At 34.7% G+C, this 21,051-nt stretch overlaps 1 protein-coding gene across 1 annotated transcript in view; it reads right to left on the minus strand.

The window, feature by feature from the left end:
* Positions 1 to 5,099: 5,099 nt before the first annotated feature.
* LOC143076755 (mitochondrial fission process protein 1-like) overlaps positions 5,100 to 21,051 on the minus strand; it is a 67,339-nt gene continuing 51,387 nt past the window's right edge. The window contains exon 3 of the mRNA XM_076252620.1: positions 5,100 to 5,591. Coding sequence (XP_076108735.1) covers positions 5,262 to 5,591 — 330 coding nt within the window. The 3' untranslated portion in view covers positions 5,100 to 5,261. The remainder of the gene's footprint in view (positions 5,592 to 21,051) is intronic.

The raw sequence follows: 21,051 nt of genomic DNA on the forward strand, positions 1-21,051 counted from the left end.
GATTACATTGTGTATTTACGCCAGAAAGCGTTTCGTCTACAAAAGACTCAACAGTGACGCTCGAATCCAAAAAAGTTAAAAAGTCCAAATAATTAAAGTACGAAGTTGAGGAGCATTCAGAACAAAATTGAGGATAATGACTCATACATTACAGTTTATCTCAGTCAAGCTGTTGACCAATTATGAAGTCATTCTGTTCAGTAGTAGCTGATTAACGAGTCACATTAATATGAATTGGACTACCAAACGGATAGACGGGCATGGTGACTACAGTCTAGTCTCACACATAGAGGCTAGAGTGTGGGAATAAAATATTTCAACAACTGGTGATTTATATATCTGTCACATTCCTGACTTGGTACAGAGACTTTAATAAAGAAGGTTGTAAAAAGTAAAATCACAAAAATACTGAACTTAGAGGAAAATCCAATCGGAAAGTCCATAATCACATGGCACAATCAAATAACAAAACACATCAAAAACGAAGGGACAAGAACTGTCATATTCCTGACTTGGTACAGGCATTTTTAAATATCGAAAATGGTGGATTAAACCTGGTTTATAGCGCTAACCCTCTCACTTTGTAAAGTACGCCTCCACTTGCATGCCAGTTATTTCGTTAATAATAAAATCTTTATCCAGGACATAAAATAAAAAGTCTGGGACAATTTGGTTTATCAGTTTGATTTTCTGCTATACAAAATATTAAAGGTTATACAGCTTCTACCATGTAACATTGTTTCATGCTAGTAGTCTGTTGTTATTTATGTATTATTGTCATTTTCTTTATTTTCTTTGGTTACATCTTCTGACATCAGACTCGGACTTCTCTTGAACTGAATTTTAATGTGCGTATTGTTATGCGTTTACTTTTCTACATTGGCTAGAGGTATAGGGGGAGGGTTGAGATCTCACAAACATGTTTAACCCCGCCGCATTTTTGCGCCTGTCCCAAGTCAGTAGCCTCTGGCCTTTGTTAGTCTTGTATTATTTTAATTTTAGTTTCTTGTGTACAATTTGGAAATTAGTATGGCGTTCATTATCACTGAACTAGTATATATTTGTTTAGGGGCCAGTTGAAGGACGCCTCCGGGTGCGGGAATTTCTCGCTACATTGAAGACCTGTTGGTGACCTTCTGCTGTTGTTTTTTTCTATGGTCGGGTTGTTGTCTCTTTGAGCACATTCTCCATTTCCATTCTCAATTTTATTAAAACTAATAAAGAAAGTTCAAAGATTCCCCATCATTTGGCATACATTGAGATCCCATTTTAATTCAATGGTTTAAATACAAATATTTTTGAGAGAACACATAAACATGTAAAAGTATTGTCTTACGATTCATAGTAGGATATCATACTGAAACCAACTTTAAAATTCTATTTTAGTAACTGACCTTGATCGTTATGTTCTACAACTTATAATGTTCTTCCTCTTTCCTATATTTCCCAACTGTAAATTAAATTTCATCCCACTCTAGTAGGGAAAACTCAAGTTACCATCCAGTAACCATTTCATCATTTTTCTAATTGTAGTAATAGTGGCATTGACCTATATGCCTTTTCTGCAAAATGAACACTTTTTGCTTTTTTCGTAGACTCTTTATGTCTTTCATCGGGTCTTTATAGGCTAGGATTGTAAGTTCTTATGTTGAAGGTACATTGCTCTCTCCTGGCATTCCAGCTGAATTCACCAATCTATGCTGGCAACAACCTATCAATCAGTCCCCTTTCCGAAGCAAAGCATGTGGTTTTTGAATTTGATGGATGCTCTTTGAGCTTTGTTAAAAAAATATTTGTTTGTTTTGAGATTGAGACACAGTGATGACCGCTGTACCAATATTTTGACTATTTTCCCTGTTGTGTCTGTTTTTGTCATGGATCGTTGTAAATATAATGGAATTTGATGCGACTGTCATACAAGTGAGAGGTAAAGCGCTATAAAACCATTTTCAATCCACCATTTTCTACATTTGAAAATACCTGTACTAAGTCAGGAATATGACAGTTGTTGTCCATTCGTTTGATGAGTTTTATCATTAGATTTTGCCATTTGATTAGGGACTTTCCAGTTTGAATTTTCCTAGGAGTTCAGTATTTTTGTGATTTTACTTTTTAATATATCTTCTATCTGTATATCTGTCATTTCAATCAAGCAAGGGACGTTTTGGTTACCATCTTAGGGCATACCTTCTTTGGACATTTGAGTTACCAGCATGGGACAAAGTTACCATCTTGGGACATTTGAGTTACAATTTTAGGACATCACAGATATCATCTTGGGACATTAGTTACCAACTAGGGATATTTGAGTGACCATCAATGGACAGCCAAGTTTCAACCGAGTTAACATAGTGGGACATTAAAATTACCACCATGGGAAATCAGGGTTACCATCTTGTGACATACTTTCTTGGGACATTACAGTAACCATATTGGGACATTCAAGTTACCATCTTAGAACATTTGAGTTACCATCTTCGGACATTAGAGTAACCGTCAAGGGACATTACAGTAACGATCAGGGGACATAAGAGTTACCATCTTAGGACAATTGAGTTACCATCTTGGGACATTATAATAACCGTCAAGGGATATTAGAGTAACCATCATGGAACATTAGAGTTACCATCTTAGGACATTAGAGAGTTACCATCTTAGGACATTAGAGTTACCATCTTAGGACATTAGAGTAACCATCTTAGGACATTAGAGTTACCATCTTAGGACATTAGAGTTACCACCATCTTAGGACATTAGAGTTACCATCTTAGGACATTTGAGTTACCATCTTAGGACATTAGTGTTACCATCTTAGGACATTAGAGTTACCATCTTGGGACATTAGTTACCAACTAGGGACATTTGAGTGACCATCTAAGACATCTTATGATATCAGAGTTATCATCAAGGGACATTTGAGTATACCATCTTGGGATATTTGAAAAACCAGCTTAGAACATTAGAGTTACCATCAAGACATTCCAGTTACCATCTTGTTACATATGAGTTACCATTAAGGGACATTAGAATAACCTTCTTGGGACATTAGAGTTACCAGCTTGGGGCATTCGAGTTTCAATATAGGGAAATTCGCGTTATCATCAAGGAACATTAAAGTTACCATCTAGGGACATTCGAGTTACCAGCTTCAGTGATTCCTTATATAACCAACAAACATTTTAGTTACCAGCTTTGGACATTTGAGTTAACATCTTTGGTCATTTCAGTTACCATGGTTACTAGTTTGAGACACATGGATTGACAAAGTGATACAATACGCTCCAGAAAGTATTTTTGGAAGAGTTAAATATAGATCAAATATGACTGTACAAGACAATTATAATTAATAATCGATACCATGGAAATTGGCAAAATATAGCAAGAAATAAAGCAAGAAAAACTATTTATTTTTATAAAACACTAAAAATATTCTTGATAACAAATAATAAAAATACACTAACCATTGCATGCTAAAAAAGTCAACAATCCAGTAAAATTTCTTCTTAGGCAAACATGGTTTATAATGCTGTTTCAAATTCATGGAAAACACACAAATTACATTCATAATACAGTATAAAATCTATACAGGGTTGTTAACATGATAAAATGTCCCAATATATGTATGAAGCTATTTCTTACTGTTTTTATGCCCTTAAATGACATCCATCATTTGAGTCACCAGCAGGGAAATTAAAAAATTTCCCAAAAAATGTTTTATTGAATAAATTGACTCATAAATCTGTCATTAAGGTTCTGCCTCTATTTTTGTTATGTTTTATTTATAGTTTCCCCCCTAAAATGAGGGAAAATGCTTCCAAAAAATATGTGAAAGTAATTTTTTTTTCTTATTTAAAAGTTTTGGTTTGATTTGGTTTTGAGGTTAGGGCAAAAATGTTTATTACTGATCAGGACTGTTTCTCTTCCCATAATTCTATTACATCAGACAAATAATTAATAACAGAACTTCCTGTTTGTCCTTATAACCTTTGTCTTCACATATATATAATGGATAACCAGATGCTCCGCAGGGCGCAGCTTTATACGACCACAGAGGTTGAACCCTGAATGGTTGGGTCAAGTATGGACACAACATTCAAGCTGGATTCAGCTCTAAATTTGGATTGTTAATAAATAGTTGACACAGCATAGGTTTTTGACGCAGAATGAATGTGGTCTAATGAACTTGAAATTTTTTTTTTGCCTTAGAGCAATTCACTATGCTGTTGAATATTTATCATCTCAAAAAAATGTTTGAAGAAATTTTCTTTTTATTTATGAAATCTGAAATGAGAAAAATTGCCCCCCCCCTATTTTTTTTCACATCCCCCTTTCCCTTATTCCAAAACTGATCTCAACTCAAATTTCTAATGGAGTTTGCAACAATAACTACTCATTTAAATACATCATAAAATATTAAAATGTAAAAAAGTGCTTGTAATCACTGAGTGGTAAATATTGTTTTAATTTATTAGTTGGTAGTAAAAGTGAATATACATTGAATATTTTATAAAACAATGATTTAAGTTGATTCAACTACTATTTTGGACAAAGAAAGATAACTCCAATTTTCAAAGAATATTTCATAAAAACTGTGCACTTGAAAATTTCTTGCTATTGCGCAATATTGTGCAATTAGATATTTTTTGTAATTGCGGAATACTGTGCAATTGAAAATTTCTTGCTATTGCACAATACTTAATATAATAATTTTGGACCCTGATTTGGACCGACTTGAAAACTGGGCCAAAAATCTAAATTTTAAGTACATGTTTAGATTCAGCATATCAAAGACCCCAAGAATCCGATTTTTGTTAAAATCAAGTTAAGTTTAATTTTGGACCCTTTGGAACTTAATGTTGACCAATTTGAAAACAGGACCAAAAACTAAGAATCTGAATACACGGTCAGATTTGGCATATCAAAGAAGCCCAATAATTCATTTTTTGATGAAATCAAACAAAGTTTAATTTTGGACCCTTTTGGCCCCTAACTTGTCTCACTTTTTGTTACTTTCATCATTCATTGGAATTGAACATCAAATACTGTGGATGCATTTAGTTTCGTGGGTACCAAATTTCGTGGATTAAGAAAAACTTACCTGTTTGTTGATATTTAATTTCATGGTTTTGCCAAAATCTTCATACAGGCCTATAACAAAATTTGGTATTTGTTGAACATTTAATTTTGTGGTTCACCTGTTCCCACGAAAATTGGTATCTAATGATTAATAAAGAATCCACAGTATACAATCTAAAAGGTTATCAGTCGTTCCGTTCATGATGGACCAACTCTTTTAAAACAGGTCCAACCTGGAACCATTTCCTGAAAGAATTCTCCATTAAAAAGTCAACAGACCTATCAATTGGTTTAATTATGAAAGGTATACATGCTAATCCAATAAAAGTTGTGGTCCAATGTCTCATTGGAGCAGGCCATGATGTAGATTTTTTCAGAAGGAGACCACTAAATGTACAAACTCTGTTTATAGTAAAGCCTGGTATAGCCACGGAGGCTAGTCCCTGCCAAATAAGAGTATCTAATACAGCTGTTCTAACTCTGCTTTGTTTCTTCTTCTCATCCTGATAGGTTTTCTGAAAAGTAAAGAAACTCTTCAAATATGAATCAATGAAGCTTGAATTCAACTAGAGGCTCTAAAGAGCCTGTGTCGCTCACCTTGGTATATGTGAATATTAAACAAAAGAAGCAGATAGATTCATGACAAAATTGTGTTTTGGTGATGGTGATGTGTTTGTACATCTTACTTTACTGAACATCCTTGCTACTTACAATTATCTCTATCTATAATGAACTTGGCCCAGTAGTTTCAGTGGAAAATGTTAGTAAAAATTTACAAATTTTATGAAAATTGTTAAAAATTGACTATAAAGGACAATAACTCCTTAGGGGGTCAATTGACCATTTCAGTCATGTTGACTTATTTGTAAATCTTACTTTTCTGAACATTACTGCTGTTTCATCTGAAAATTTAAGGGCAGATAGATCTTGACCTGATAAACAATTTTACCCTCATTCAGATTTGCTGAAAATGTCACGGGACACATTTTTTAAACTAAATACCCCAAAAATGATTGTGGCCAAGTTCGGATTAATTTAACCCAGTAGTTTCAGAGAAGAAGATTTTTTGTAAAAGATAACTAAGATTTACGAAAAATGGTTAAAAATTGACTATAAAGGGCAATAATACAATTATATCTATAATGAACTTTGCCCATTAGTAATAGAGAACTATATTTGGTAAAAATTTACATAAATTTACCAAATTAATGAAAATTGTTAAAAATTGACTATAAAGGGCAATAACTCCATAAGGGGTCAATTGACCATTTAGGTTATGTTGACTTATTTGTAGATCTTACTTTGCTGAACATTATTCCTGTTTACAGTTTATCGCTATCTATAATAGTATTCAAGATAACCAAAAACGGCCAAATTTCTTTAAAAATTACCAATTGGAGGGCAGCAACCCAAGAACCAGTTGTCCAATTCATCTGAAAAATTCAGGGCAGATAAATATTGACTTGATTAACAATTTAACTTCTTGTCAGATTTGCTCTAAATGCTTTGGTTTTAATAGTTATAAGCCAAACACTGCATTTTACCCCTATGTTCTATTTTTAGCCGTGGCGGCCATCTTGGTTGAATGGCCAGGTCATCGGACACATTTTTCAAACTAGATACCCCAAAGATGATTGTGGCCTAGTAGTTTCAGTGGATATTTTTGTAAAAGATTACTTTGATTTATGAATAATGGTTAAAAATTGACTATAAAGGGCAATAACTCCTAAAGGGGTCAACTGACCATTTCGGTCAAGTTCACTTATTTGTAAATCCTACTTTGCTGAACATTATTGCTGTTTACAGTTTATCTCTGTCTATAACAATATTCAAGATAATAACCAAAAACAGTAAAATTTCCTTAAAATTACTAATTTAGGGGCAGCAACCCAACAACGGGTTGTCGGATTCATCTGAAAATTTGAGGGCAGATAGATCTTGACCTGATAAACAATTTTACACATTGTCAGATTTGCTCTAAATGCTTTGGTTTTTGAGTTATAAGCCAAAAACTGCATTTTACCCCTATGTTCTATTTTTAGCCATGGTGGCCATCTTGGTTTGTTGGCCGGGTCACGCCACAAATTTTTTAAACAAGTTACCCCTATGATGATTATGGCCAAGTTAAGTTTAGGCCAGACTTTTTATTTTATCTGTTTAACGAGAAAATTTGTAAAAAATTAGGGTCGAGGGGGCGAAATAAAAAAAAAATAAAAGTGCAAAATTGGTCCAGTCGACACTAAAAATAAAAATAAAACCATTATAAGTGACTTTTTTTTTTTTTTTTTTTTTTAGAATTTATCAAAATACAAGAACAATGAAATGAGAACAGACCAGTATATTAACCCAGAGAAATATAAATACATATAGTTTATATATGTCTCTGGTTAACCCTTCTATTAATATAAACATAAAAACTATGTTTTGATTCTGTATTTCCACTAATATAAATCCATGGCACCACTCAAATATATCAACCTCGCTGCATATACACTATATATGTATATACCAGTCACCCAGTCAGGAACCTCTTAGTGTATGCAGAGACATATATATACACATGTGTATATATGTCTCTGGTGTAATAGTCCCAGAGTTAAGCAACTTAAACCTATAAATTGAAACAATGCTTATACATGGAAATATATACATTAATCAAGAAGATCTAACCAAAAGTATGTTAATGCGTGTGGAATGCGTAATTTTCCCTTTTGGGGATCAATTTTTGTCTGTCAGCAGTGCCATTCATGCGTCTGTAGTCATTATCGCAAGAATCCGGATTTCGGTCATAGCGGGTCCGTTTCCGATGAAATCCCGATTCCGATCGCAGATGGCAGTTAGGTCCGCTGCTGTATGCCCTGAGGTAATCGGTGCCCTCAGGTAATCGTGGCAATAGTGCCCATATGCGTAGTAATAATTTGATCTAAAAATAGAATAAACTAAAAATACATCATTGTACTTTCTATTTCGACTGACAGTATATGTGCGAAAAATAGGAGAAAACAGGAACACATACAATTTTTTACAATAAGTTACGACAAATAATTCACAAAAAAAATCCAAATATTTGGTTAATTTGTGATCATTGCAACGTGAACAGATATTTATTGACTTAAAATAATTAAAAAGAAAACACTTTTTGAATGGCGATTTAAACTTTTATAATAATAGTTGTCAAAAACTGGTTTCATAGAGATTGATGTAAATAAATGTATACAATTATTTAAACTGACTATTAAAGAATAAAAGTTATCCACACATGCCTAAGGCAGCAAACATTTGATTTCGGAAGGGGGGGTCTATGGATTTTTTTTATTTCGGCGAAAGACAATATTTTTTGGAGACAGGTCGAACACATTTTTTTCTTTCAATTCAATTTTAGCATTACATATAGTGGCAGCTGCTGAGGGTGAAACAAACAATTTTTTTTCTCAGGGTCAAAAACAAATTATTTGTTTCTCAAACAATTAGAAACAAACTTTAAAAAAAAACATAGACACCCCCCCCCCCCTGAAAATAAAATGATTGCTGCCTAAGTTTCGTGAATGTCCTGTTGAAACTTAGACTATCATTGTGTTTGGTAATATATGACACATACATATGGACAGATTACGCATATACAGATTTTGGTTACTTCTTTTAAAGTAACATAAGTAGAAAATGATAACATTTAATAGATAGGTTATAAAAATCAGTCCATCTTGTCCGACTGCATGAGGGGCAGTGGCGAATCCATCCATTTTTAAAAAAAAAGGGGGGAGTTCCCAATCCAGGACACAATTAAAGAGGGGGTTCCAACTATATGTTCCCATTCAAATGCATTGATCTCCAAAAAAAAAAGGGTTCATATCCCCAGAACACCCCATGACCCGCCACTGAGCTGTTACAAAAAATATCGCTATAAACTGTCACGGCATTATTTGAATTTAAGTGTAATGCATGCATCTTGCACTGTAAGATTAGCATTAACACTAATGCAAAATTGTTAAATAATTACCACTTTCGTTGGTTTTTTCTTATCTTTGTTTGAAATGTATTTTATTTAAAGCTTCTTTGTGTACCATTCTTTGTTTATTCGAAAGGGGTAGTAGATATATATATATATATATATAAAATTTGCGAAAGCAAATTTTTGGTTCTTCCCTCGCCGGGATTCGAACCCATGCTATATATACAATTAAAATAGAAGAACCTAGATAACGATATTTATGCGTTCAATAATGATACATATAAAAAAGAAGCTGTGGTATAAATCCCAATGAGACAACTGTCCACAAAAGGACACAGAAATTAACAACTGTAGGTCACCGTACGGCGTTCAACAATGAGCAAAGTCCATACCGCATTGTCATCTATAAAAGGTTCAGAAATAACAATGAAAAACAATTCAAACGAGAAAACTAACGGCCTTAATTATATAAAACAAATGAACAAAAACAAATATGTAGCACATACTAGTAAACAAACGACAACCACTGAATTACAGGCTCCTGACTTGGGGCAGGCACATACGTTTTTTTTCATAAAAGTTGTACAAACAATCGATATGTGAAAAGTATTCCATCAATTATATCAAAGTATAAATAATCATAAATCTTTATCATTTAAGCAAAGCATACATTTATAGATCCGTATTTTACTCGATTGGCTTTAAAATAGTTAATCATATATGTCACTAACATATGGACAGATTACGCATATATTGATTTTGGTTACTTCTTTTAAAGTAACATAAGTAGAAAATGATAACATTTAATAGATAGGTTATTGAAAATCAGTCCATCTTGTCCGACTGCATGAGGGGCAGTGGCGGATCCATCCATTTAAAAATAAAGGGGGGGGGGGTTCCCAATCCAGGACACAAGGAGGGGGTTCCAACTATATGTTTCCATTTAAATGCTTTGATCTCCAAAAAAAAGGGTTCCTATCCCCAGAACACCCCTGGACCCGCCACTGTCCATTGTTTAACAACTAAATTGTCTGTTTTTCCTACTAGTACACTTGGTACAATAAAAAACCTGATAATAAATTGTTCAAATAAGGCCTTTGAAAATAGTGGAATTAATTACTTTTGGAGTGTCAAAAACTCGTTGGAAGTACTTGATAAATTGCATGCATATATTGGTGATTTTAAATCTGTTCAAAGTTTTGATTTTTCTACCCTATATACCACTTTGCCTCATATTCTTATTAAGAAAAAAATCACATCCCTAATTAACTGGGCATTTAAAAAGTCGGAATGCGAGTACATATGTTCAAACTCTTTGCGATCATTTTTTAGTAGCAATAAACAAAAGAACTATGTCAATTGGACATGCTTTGATACTATTTATGCGCTTGAATTTTTACTTGATAATATTTTTGTTCGCTTTGGAGATTCCGTATATCGTCAAGTTATTGGAATTCCAATGGGGACTAACTGTTTGCGGACCTGTTTTTGTATTATTATGAGTTACAATTTATGACTTAAATTAGCAAAGACCCATCAAAACAACATTTGATACAAAAATTTAACAATACTTTTAGATATTTGGATGATATATTGGCTCTCAATAATGACGACTTCCGTATGTATACTAAAGAAATTTGTCCTGTAGAACTTACTTTAAATAAAGCTAATGATAACAATGACCACTGCCCTTTCCTCGATCTTGATATCTATATCATAAACGGGAAGCTTAATACAAAAATTTATGATAAGAGAGATGATTTTTCATTTCCTATTATTAATTATCCATTTGTAGATGGTGACGTTCCCTTGTCATCATCTTATGGTGTTTATATATCTCAACTTGTACGATTCTCTCGTGTATGTAACAACGTATTAGATTTTAGCGAGAGAAATATATGTATTACTGAAAAATTATTACACCAGGGTTTTCGATATCACAAACTGGTCAAAACATTTACTAAATTTTATCATCGGTATAAGGAAATAATTCGTAAATATAACTCAACATGCAGACATCTTATACGTTCAGGTATTTCACATCCAATTTTTTATGGAAATATTCTTTATAAAGAACAAAAATGTCAGTATTCTCCTCAGAAACTAAAAATACCTTTAAATAGACTTATTAAAAAGGGATATAGTTATGATACTGTTGTCAGGTCATTAAAGATTGCATATGTTGGCTTTCATATTGATTCACTGATAGAGTCTTTGAATCGGAACTAAACACATCTATTTCTTACAAACAGTTGTTGGCATGACACGAGATATGTTCTTCTCATATATTTTATGATAGTATAATACTAAACCCCTAACGGGAGGGATTGTGCCTGATATTCATATGATGAACACATAATCTTTCAATCAGTTTCATTGACGTCTGGAGCTGGCATGTCAGTTAACTGCTAGTAGTCTGTTGTTATTTATGTACTATTGTCATTTTATTTATTTTCTTTTGTTACATCTTTTGACATCGGACTCGGACTTCTCTTGAACTGAATTAAAATGTGCGTATTGTTATGCTTTTACTTTCTACACTGGCTAGATGTATAGGGGGAGGGTTGAGATCTCATAAACATGTTTAACCTCGCCGCAATTTTGCGCATGTCCCAAGTCAGGAGCCTCTGGCCTTTGTTATGCTTGTATGCTTTTAAATTTTAGTTTCTTGTGTATAATTCGGAGTTTAGTATGACGTCCATTATCACTGAACTATTATGCATATTTTTAGGGGCCAGCTGAAGGACACCTACAGCTGCGGGAATTCTCGCTACATTGGAGACCCATTGATTGCCTTCGGCTGTTGTCTGCTTTATGATCGGGTGGTTGTCGCTTTGACATATTCACCATTTCCTTTCTCAATTTTAATAACTATGTTTCTGATCTAATTTTGTATTCTATAAACGGCATCTATATATTTACACTACAAATCTACAACTCTCAGTCTATGGCTACACGTGCTGATCTTATCTATATTCATGCATAATATTCATTAGCTGTGTATGAGTATCAAACTCGTATCATACGCGATGATGACCAGCCAGTACATACAGAACTGTAAGGATTTTATTCACCAGTATTAAAAAAGAGAAACATTGCAGTACGAACAGTAATCTATTTTTTTTCTTCATTTGACATTACTTTGAAAGTAACGTAGTTACAAGCACAGGTTTTATAGTATATAACTGCTTTTTTAAAATGTTAATTGTCTTAATTAATCTTATTTGAGAGATGTTGGATATTTTCAAGGAAAAACCTCACATCTCCAGTGTACTTTTGTACATGGTCAGATAACCTTAGGTCATCTCTAAATTACTGTGTATTTCCTGTATCTCAGATCATAATGATTGCTCACATGGTGAGGTTACCTCAGGTCACCTCTGTATGATGGAACATTGTGAGGTTATCTAATATTACCTCTGTATTGCTGTACATGGTGAGGTTACTCTGTATTACTGCACATACTCGTATTACCACAGTTTTTATAAACTTTACAAAATACTATTTTTTTAGTTTTCCTCAGGGCACTTCTGCATTTCTATACATGGCCAATTGCACATGTTAACTAATGTCATTTCTTAACTACTGTACATAAATATGAAACCTCAGAATACCTCTGTATGTTAGAATATGGTGAGGTTATCTAAGGTCACAACTTCATGGTCATTGTACCAGCTGCATGTTACCACAGATAAACTTTGCAAAACGCTCATTTTCTACAAACCTCAGGTTACCACAATTGAATGTTCATAACTCCTTTCGTCAGCTTAGTCCAGATTACATCTATGTTCTTTTTTTTCACGGACAGGCTACCTCATGTTATCTGTATATTACTGTACATGACCAGGTTACCTCAGGTCATCTGTAAATTACTGTACATGACACGTTTACCTCAGGTCATATGTAAATTACTATACATGACCAGGTTACCTCAGGGAACCATTGTACTACTGTGCATGGCAAGGTTACCTCAGGGAACCATGGTACTACTGTGCATGGTCGGGTTACTTCAAGGAACCATTGTTCTACTGTGCATGGTCTGGTTACCTCAGGGATCGATTGTACTACTGTGCATGGTCATGTTACCGAGGGAACCATTGCACTACTGTGCATGGTCAGGTTACCTCAGGGAACCATTGTACTACTGTACATGGTCAGGTTATCTCAGGAAATCATTGTACTGCTTTGCATGGTGAGGTTACTGCAGGGAACCATTGTAATGCTGTGCATGGTGAGGTTTCCTCAGTGAACCATCGTACTACTGTGCATTGTCAGGTTACCTCAGATAACCATTGTACCCGGTGCATGGTCAGTTTATCTAAGATCACCACTGTACATGGTCCTTGTACCAGCTGCATGTTATCATAAATAAGCTTGCCAAAACGCATATTTTCTGAAAACCTCAGGTAATCACGATTGATTTACATGGTCATAACTCCCTTCGTCAGCTTAATCCAGATCACATCTATGTGATTTTGTGAACGGACAGGTTACCTCAGGTCAACTGTAAATTACTGTACATGACCAGGTTTTCTCAGGTCATCTGTAAATTACTATACATGATCAGGTTACCTCAGGGAACCATTATACTACTGTACATGGTCATGTTACCTCAGGGAACTACTGTACTACTGTGTATGGTCAGATTATCTCAGGGAACCATTGTCATGTACCCTCATGGAACCTTTGTACTACTGTGTATGGTCAAGCTCCCCATGGAACCATTGTACTACTGTACATGGTCAGGTTACTTCAGGGAACAATTGTACTACTGTGCATGGTCAGGTTACCTCAGGGAACCATTGTACTACTGTCCATGGTCAGTTTATCTCAGGGAACCATTGTACTACTGTGCATGGTCATGTTACCTCAGGGAACCATTGTACTACTGTGCATGGTCAGGTTACCTCAGGGAACCATTGTACTACTGTGCATGGTAAGTTACCTCAGGGAATCATTGTACTACTGTGCATGGTCAGGCTACCTCAGGAAACCATTGTACTACTGTGCATGGTCAGGTTACTCAGGAAACCACTGTACAACTGTGCATGGCCAGGTTACATCAGGGAACCACTGTACTTATGTGTATGGTCAGGTTACCTCAGGGAACCATTGTACTACTTTGCATTGTCATGTTACCTCGGGGAACCTTTGTACTACTGTGCATGGTCAGGTTACCTCAGGAAACCATTGTAATACTATGCATTGTCAGGTTACTCAGGGAACCACTGTACAACTATGCATGGCCAGGTAACCTCAGGAAAGCATTGTACTACTGTGCATTGCCAGGTTACCTGAGGGAACCATTGTACTACTGTGCATGGTAAGTTTGTCTCAGGGAACCATTGTACTACTGTGCATGGTCAGGTTACATCAGGGAACCATTTTATTACTGTGCATGGTCAGGTTACCTCAGGGAGCCATTGTACTTCTGTGTATGGCCATGTAAACTTAGGGAATCATTATACTACTGTGCATGGTCAGGTTACTACAAGGAACCACTGTACTACTGTGCATGGTTATGTTACCTCAGGGAACCACTGTACAATTGGGAAGGTCAGGTAACCTCAGGAAAGCATTGTACTACTGTGCAGGGAACCTTTGTACTATTGTGCATGGTCAAGTCTCCTCAGGGAATCATTGTTCTACTGTGCATGGTCATGGTCCCTCAGGGAACCATTGTACTGCTGTGTATTTTGAGGTTACCTCAGGGAACCATTGAACTACTGTGCTTGGTCAGGTTACCTCAGGGAACCATTGTACTACTGGGCTTGGTCATGTTACCTCAGGGAACCACTGTACAACTGGGCATGGTCAGGTAACCTCAGGGAACCATTTCACTAATCTGCAGGGAACCATTTTATTATTGTGCATGGTTAAGTCTCCTCAGGAAATCATTGTTCTACTGTGTATGGTCATAGTACCTCAGGGAACCATTGTACTGCTGTGTATTTTGAGGTTTCCTCGGGGAACCATTGAACTACTGTGCAGGGTCAGGTTACCTCAGGGAAACATTGCACTACTGTGCATGGTCAGGTTACTTAAGTGAACCATTGAACTACTGTGCATGGCAGGTAACCTCAGGGAATCATTGTACTACTGTGCATTATCATGTTACACCAGGTAATCACTATACAACTGGGCATTGTCAGGTAACCTCAGGGAATTATTGTACTACTCTGCATGGTCAGGTTACTTCAGAGAACCATTGCACTTCTGTGCATGATCAGGTTACTTCAGGGAACCATTGTACTACTGTACATGGTCATGTTACCTCAGGGAACAATTGTACTACTGTGCATGGTCAGTTTATCTCAGGGAACCATTGTACTTCTGTGCATGGTCAGGTTAACTCAGGGAACCATTGTGCTTCTGTGCATTGTCAGGTTTCCTCAGGGAACCATTGTACTACTGTACATGGTCATGTTACCTCAGGGAACCACAGTACTACTGTTCATGGTCAGGTTACCTCAGGGAACCATTAAACAACTGTGCATTGTCATGTTACCTCAGGTGACCATTGTACTACTGTGCATGGTCAGGTTTCCCCAAGAGAATCATTGTACTACAGTACATGGTCAGATTACTGCAGGGAACCATTGTTCTTCTGTGCCTTGCCAGGTTATCTCAGGGAACCATTGTACTACTGTACATGGTCATGTTACCTCAGGGAACAATTGTACTTCTGTGCATGGTCAGTTTATCCAGGGAACCATTGTACTTCTGTGCATGGTCAGGTTAACTCAGGGAACCATTGTGCTTCTGTGCATTGTCAGGTTTCCTCAGGGAACCATTGTACTACTGTACATGGTCATGTTACCTCAGGGAACCACAGTACTACTGTTCATGGTCAGGTTACCTCAGGGAACCATTAAACAACTGTGCATTGTCATGTTACCTCAGGGAATAATTGTACTTCTGTGCATGGTCAGTTTATCCAGGGAACCATTGTACTTCTGTGCATGGTCAGGTTAACTCAGGGAACCATTGTACTACTGTGCATGGTCAGGTTTCCCCAAGGAAATCATTGTACTACTGTACATGGTCAGATTACTGCAGGGAATCATTGTTCTTCGGTGCATTGCCAGGTTACCTCAGGGAACCATTGTACTACTGTGCATGGTCAGGCTACCTCAGGGAACCATTGCACTACTGTACATGGCCATGTTACCTCAGGGAACTACTGTACTACTGTGCATGGTCAGATTACCTCAGGGAACAATTGCACTACTGTGCCTGGTCAGATTACTTCAGGAACCATTGCACTACTGTGCATGGTAGGTTTCCTCATGGAACCATTGTACTAATGTGCATGATCAGGTTACTTCAGGGAACGATTGTACTACTTTGCATGGTCAGGTTACCTCAGGGAACCACTGTACAACTGTGCATGGTCAGGTTACCTCAGGGAACCACTGTACAACTGTGCATGGTCAGGTTACCTCAGGGAACCATTGTACTCTTGTGCATGGTCAGGTAACCTCAGTGAACCACTGTACAACTGTGCATGGTCAGGTTATTCGTTAAGATAGACAAGAATGAGATTTACAGATAATTTAGAAGACTGAATTTTTTTCTGAACTCATTTTTTTCTGTTTGTTTATAGGTTTATGGTGAATGGAAACATAAATATAGACTTCTAAAAAATTTTGCATCTTTCTTAATTTCTTAATTCAAAATGTAGGACTTCATAGATTTGTATTGTTTATGCAATTATATGTAAATGTTACCTGAGTTCACTTGAGTTAAATGGGTTGTATTTGGTGTTATAATTGGGGTTACCTGAGGTAACCCTGTCATGAATGAATACTTCGTAGATACTTTGCTAGTCTTTACAATAATTGTAATAAACCAACTTATTCATTTTGAATGTTGGACTTCATTGAAGTTATATTGTTTATGGGATATATATATGTAAAGGTGATCTCAAATAATTTCAGTTAAGTGGGTAATATTTGTAATTATATTTGGGGTTACCTCAGGTACCCCTGTTATAAAAGAATGCTTTTTAGATAGTTTGCTAGTGTAAACAATTATGTTGAAATCAAACAATTTCTCTATTTAACATGTAGGACTTCACAGATGTAAATTGCTTATGCGATATTTAGAAAATGCGATCTGTCTGAACTCGATTTAAATGGATTATACCTGTAGCTATTTTATGGGTTACCTGAGGTAACCCTGTCATGACAGAATACTTAGTAGATACTTTTCTAGTATCTGTATGTATGCTGAAATAAACCAACTTCTTCATTTTCAATGTAGGAATTCATTGAAGTTATATTGTTTATGTGATGTATATGTAAAAGGTGATCTGAATTAACTTGAGTTAAATAGGTTGTAATTGCTGTTATTGTTTGGGTTACCTCAGGTAACCCTGTTATGAAAACATATTAGTAGATACTTTGCTAGTGTATACATTTGTATTTTAATTACACAATTTCTTAATTTAGAAATGTAGGACTTCATAGATTTGTATTTTTTATTTGATGCATATATATTTAAAGGTGCCTGAGTTAACTTGAAATAAAAAGGTTATCTTTGTTGTTGTTGTTGTGGTTACCCGAGGTTATCCTGTCATGTAAGAATACTTCGTAGATAGTTTTCCAGAATATACATTTAAGTTGTAATAAACCATTTACTTTTTTTATAAATTTAAACTTTATAGATGTGTATTGTGTATATGATATTTAGGAAAGGCGACTTAAGTTAACTTGATTTTAATTGGTTATATTTACTGTTATTTTTGGGGTTACCTGAGCTGTTATGAAAGAATACTTCGTAGATACTTTGCTGGTATATGCATTGATGTTGTAATTACACAATTTCTTAATTTTAAAATGTAGGAATTCATACTTTTGTATAGATATATGTTACCTGAGTTAACTTGAGTTAAATGGGTTGTATTTGTTGTTATTATTGGGTTACCTGGGGTAACCCTGTAATGAATGAATTCTTCGTAGATACTTTGCTAGTGTTTACATTAATTGTAATAAACAAACTTCTTTATTTCAAATGTAGGACTTCATGAAAGTTGTATTGTTTTTGTGATGTATATATATAAAGGTGACCTCAGTTAACTTGAGTAAGATGGGTTATCTTTAGTGTTATTGTTATGGTTACCTGAATTAACCCTGTAATGAATGAATCCTTCGTAGACACTTTGCTAGCGTTAACATTAATTGTAATAAACAAACTTCTTTATTTTAAATGTAGGACTACATGAAAGTTGTATTGTTTATGTGATGCAAATGTAAAGGTGACCTCAGTTTACTTCAGTTAAGTTGGTTATATTTGTAATTATGTCTGGGGTTACCTCAGGTATCCATGTTATGAAGAATGCTTTTGAGATAGTTTGCTAGTGTAAAAATTGATTTTGTAATCGGACAATTTTTTAATTTGAAATGTAGGACTTCATAGATTAGTATGTATTGTACCTATAATGTGATAGATGTGTATTGTTTATGTGATATTTCTGAAAGGCGACTTAAGTTAACTTGATATGAATGGATAGTACTTGTTTCTATTTCATGGGTTACCTGAGGTAACCTGTCATGACAGAATATTTAGTAGATACTTTGCTAGTATATCCATTTATGGTGTAATAAATAAACTTCTTCATTTTTAATGTAGGAATTCATTAAAGTTATATTGTTTATGTGATGTATATGTAAAGGTGATCTGAATTAACTTGAGTTACATAGGTTGTTTTTGTTGTTTTCGTACTGGGTACCTCAGGTAACCCTGCTATGAAAGAATTCTTAGTATAAACTTTGTAAGTGTATACATTTATATTTTAATTACACAATTTCTTAATTTAAAAATGTAGGACTTCATAGATTTGTATTGTTTATGTGATGCATATCTATTTAAAGGTGATACCTGAGTTAACTTGAGTTATATGGGTTGTATTTGTTGTTATTATTTGGGTTACCTGGGGTAACCCTGTAATGAATGAATTCTTTGTAGATACTTTGGTATTGTTTACATTAATTGTAATAAACAAACTTCTTTATTTCACATGTAGGACTTCATGAAAGTTGTATTGTTTATGTGATGTATATATATAAAGATGACCTCAGTTAACTTGAGTTAGATTGGTTACCTTTGTTATTATTGTTATGGTTACCCGAGGTAACCCTTTAATGAATGAATCCTTCGTAGACACTTTGCTAGTGTTTACATCAATTGTAATAAACAAACTTCTTTATTTTAAATGTAGGACTTCATGAAAGTTGTATTGTTTATGTGATGCACATGTAAAGGTGACCTCAGTTAACTTCAGTTATGTGGGTTATATTTGTAATTATGTCTGGGGTTACCTCAGGTACCCATGTTATAAAGAATGATTTTTAGATAGTTTGCTAGTGTTAACATTTATGTTGTAATCAGACAATTTCTTTATTTTAAATGTAGGACTTCATAGATGGGTATTGTTTATGTGATATATCGGAAAGGCGACTTAAGTTAACTTGATATGAATGGATAATAATTGTTTCTATTTTATGAGTTACCTGAGGTACCCGTGCATGACAGTATATTTAGTAGATACTTTGCTAGTATATGCATTTATGGTGTAATAAACCAACCTCTTAATTTTTAATGTAGGAATTCTTTGAAGTTATATTTTTTATGTGATGTATATGTAAAGGTGATCTGAATTTACTTGAGTTAAATAGGTTGTATTTGCTGTTATTGTTTTTGGTTACCTCAGGTAACCCTGTTTAGTTGATACTTTGCTAGTGTATACATTCATATTGTAATTCAACAATTTTTTAATTTGAAATGTAGGACTTCATAGATTTGTATTGTTTATGTGATGTATATGTTGTGTACAAGTTATCATTTTGTACAAATAATTATAATTTGTACAAAAATATTGTACAAATTATAATTTGTATTTTGACTTTGTACAAATTGTAATTTGTACAAAAAGTGCCTGTACAAATTACAATTTGTACAAAATTCGACTAAAATTCACTTATAACTTGTACAATAATTTATAGTATGGATTGTGTTATAAAAAATAATTGATACACACTATAGAACCTTCTAAACCTTATTTACACAAGAGTGCACACGCTGAAATGTCTCGCCTTCTATACTAATCATTGATATTATGTTGATAGTCCTAAGTATAAAGCTAAGCTTTATTACAACTGTCACATAAACTTAACATTAACCAAGATAACTAAACAAAGACCAATGAACCTTGAAAATGAGGTAAAGGTCAGATGCACCATGCCAGGCAGACAAGTACAGCTAACAATGCTTCTATTCAACATATATAGTTGACCCATTACTGATAGTTTAAGAAAAATAGACCAAAACACAAAAACTTAACACTGTGCAATGAACCGTGAAAATGAGGTCACGGTCAAATAAAACCTGCGCGACTGACATTAAGATCATAAAATATTTCCATACACCAAATATAGTTGACCTATGGCATATAGTATTAGATAAAAAGACCAAAACTCAAAAACTTAACTTTGACCACTGAACCATGAAAATGAGGTCAAGGTCACATGACATCTGCCCGCTAGACATGTACACCTTACAATCATTCCATACAACAAATATAGTAGACCTATTGCATATAGTATGAGAAAAACAGACCAAAACACAAAAATTTAACTATAACCACTGAACCATGAAAATGAGGTCAAGGTCAGATGACACCTGCCAGTTGGACATGTACACCTTACAGTCCTTCCATAGACTGAATATGCTAGACCTATTGCTTATAGTATCTGAGATATGGACTTGACCACCAAAACTTAACCTTGTTCACTGATCCATGAAATGAGGTCGAGGTCAAGTGAAAACTGTCTGACAGACATGAAGACCTTGCAAGGTACGCACATATCAAATATAGTTATCCTATTACTTATAATGAGAGAGAATTCAACATTACAAAAAATTTGAACTTTTTTTTCAAGTGGTCACTGAACCATGAAAATGAGGTCAAGGTTATTGGACATGTGACTGACGGAAACTTCGTAACATGAAGCATATATATACAA

The sequence above is a fragment of the Mytilus galloprovincialis genome, chromosome 5, assembly GCF_965363235.1.
Source record: "Mytilus galloprovincialis chromosome 5, xbMytGall1.hap1.1, whole genome shotgun sequence".
Classification (NCBI taxonomy): domain Eukaryota; kingdom Metazoa; phylum Mollusca; class Bivalvia; order Mytilida; family Mytilidae; genus Mytilus; species Mytilus galloprovincialis.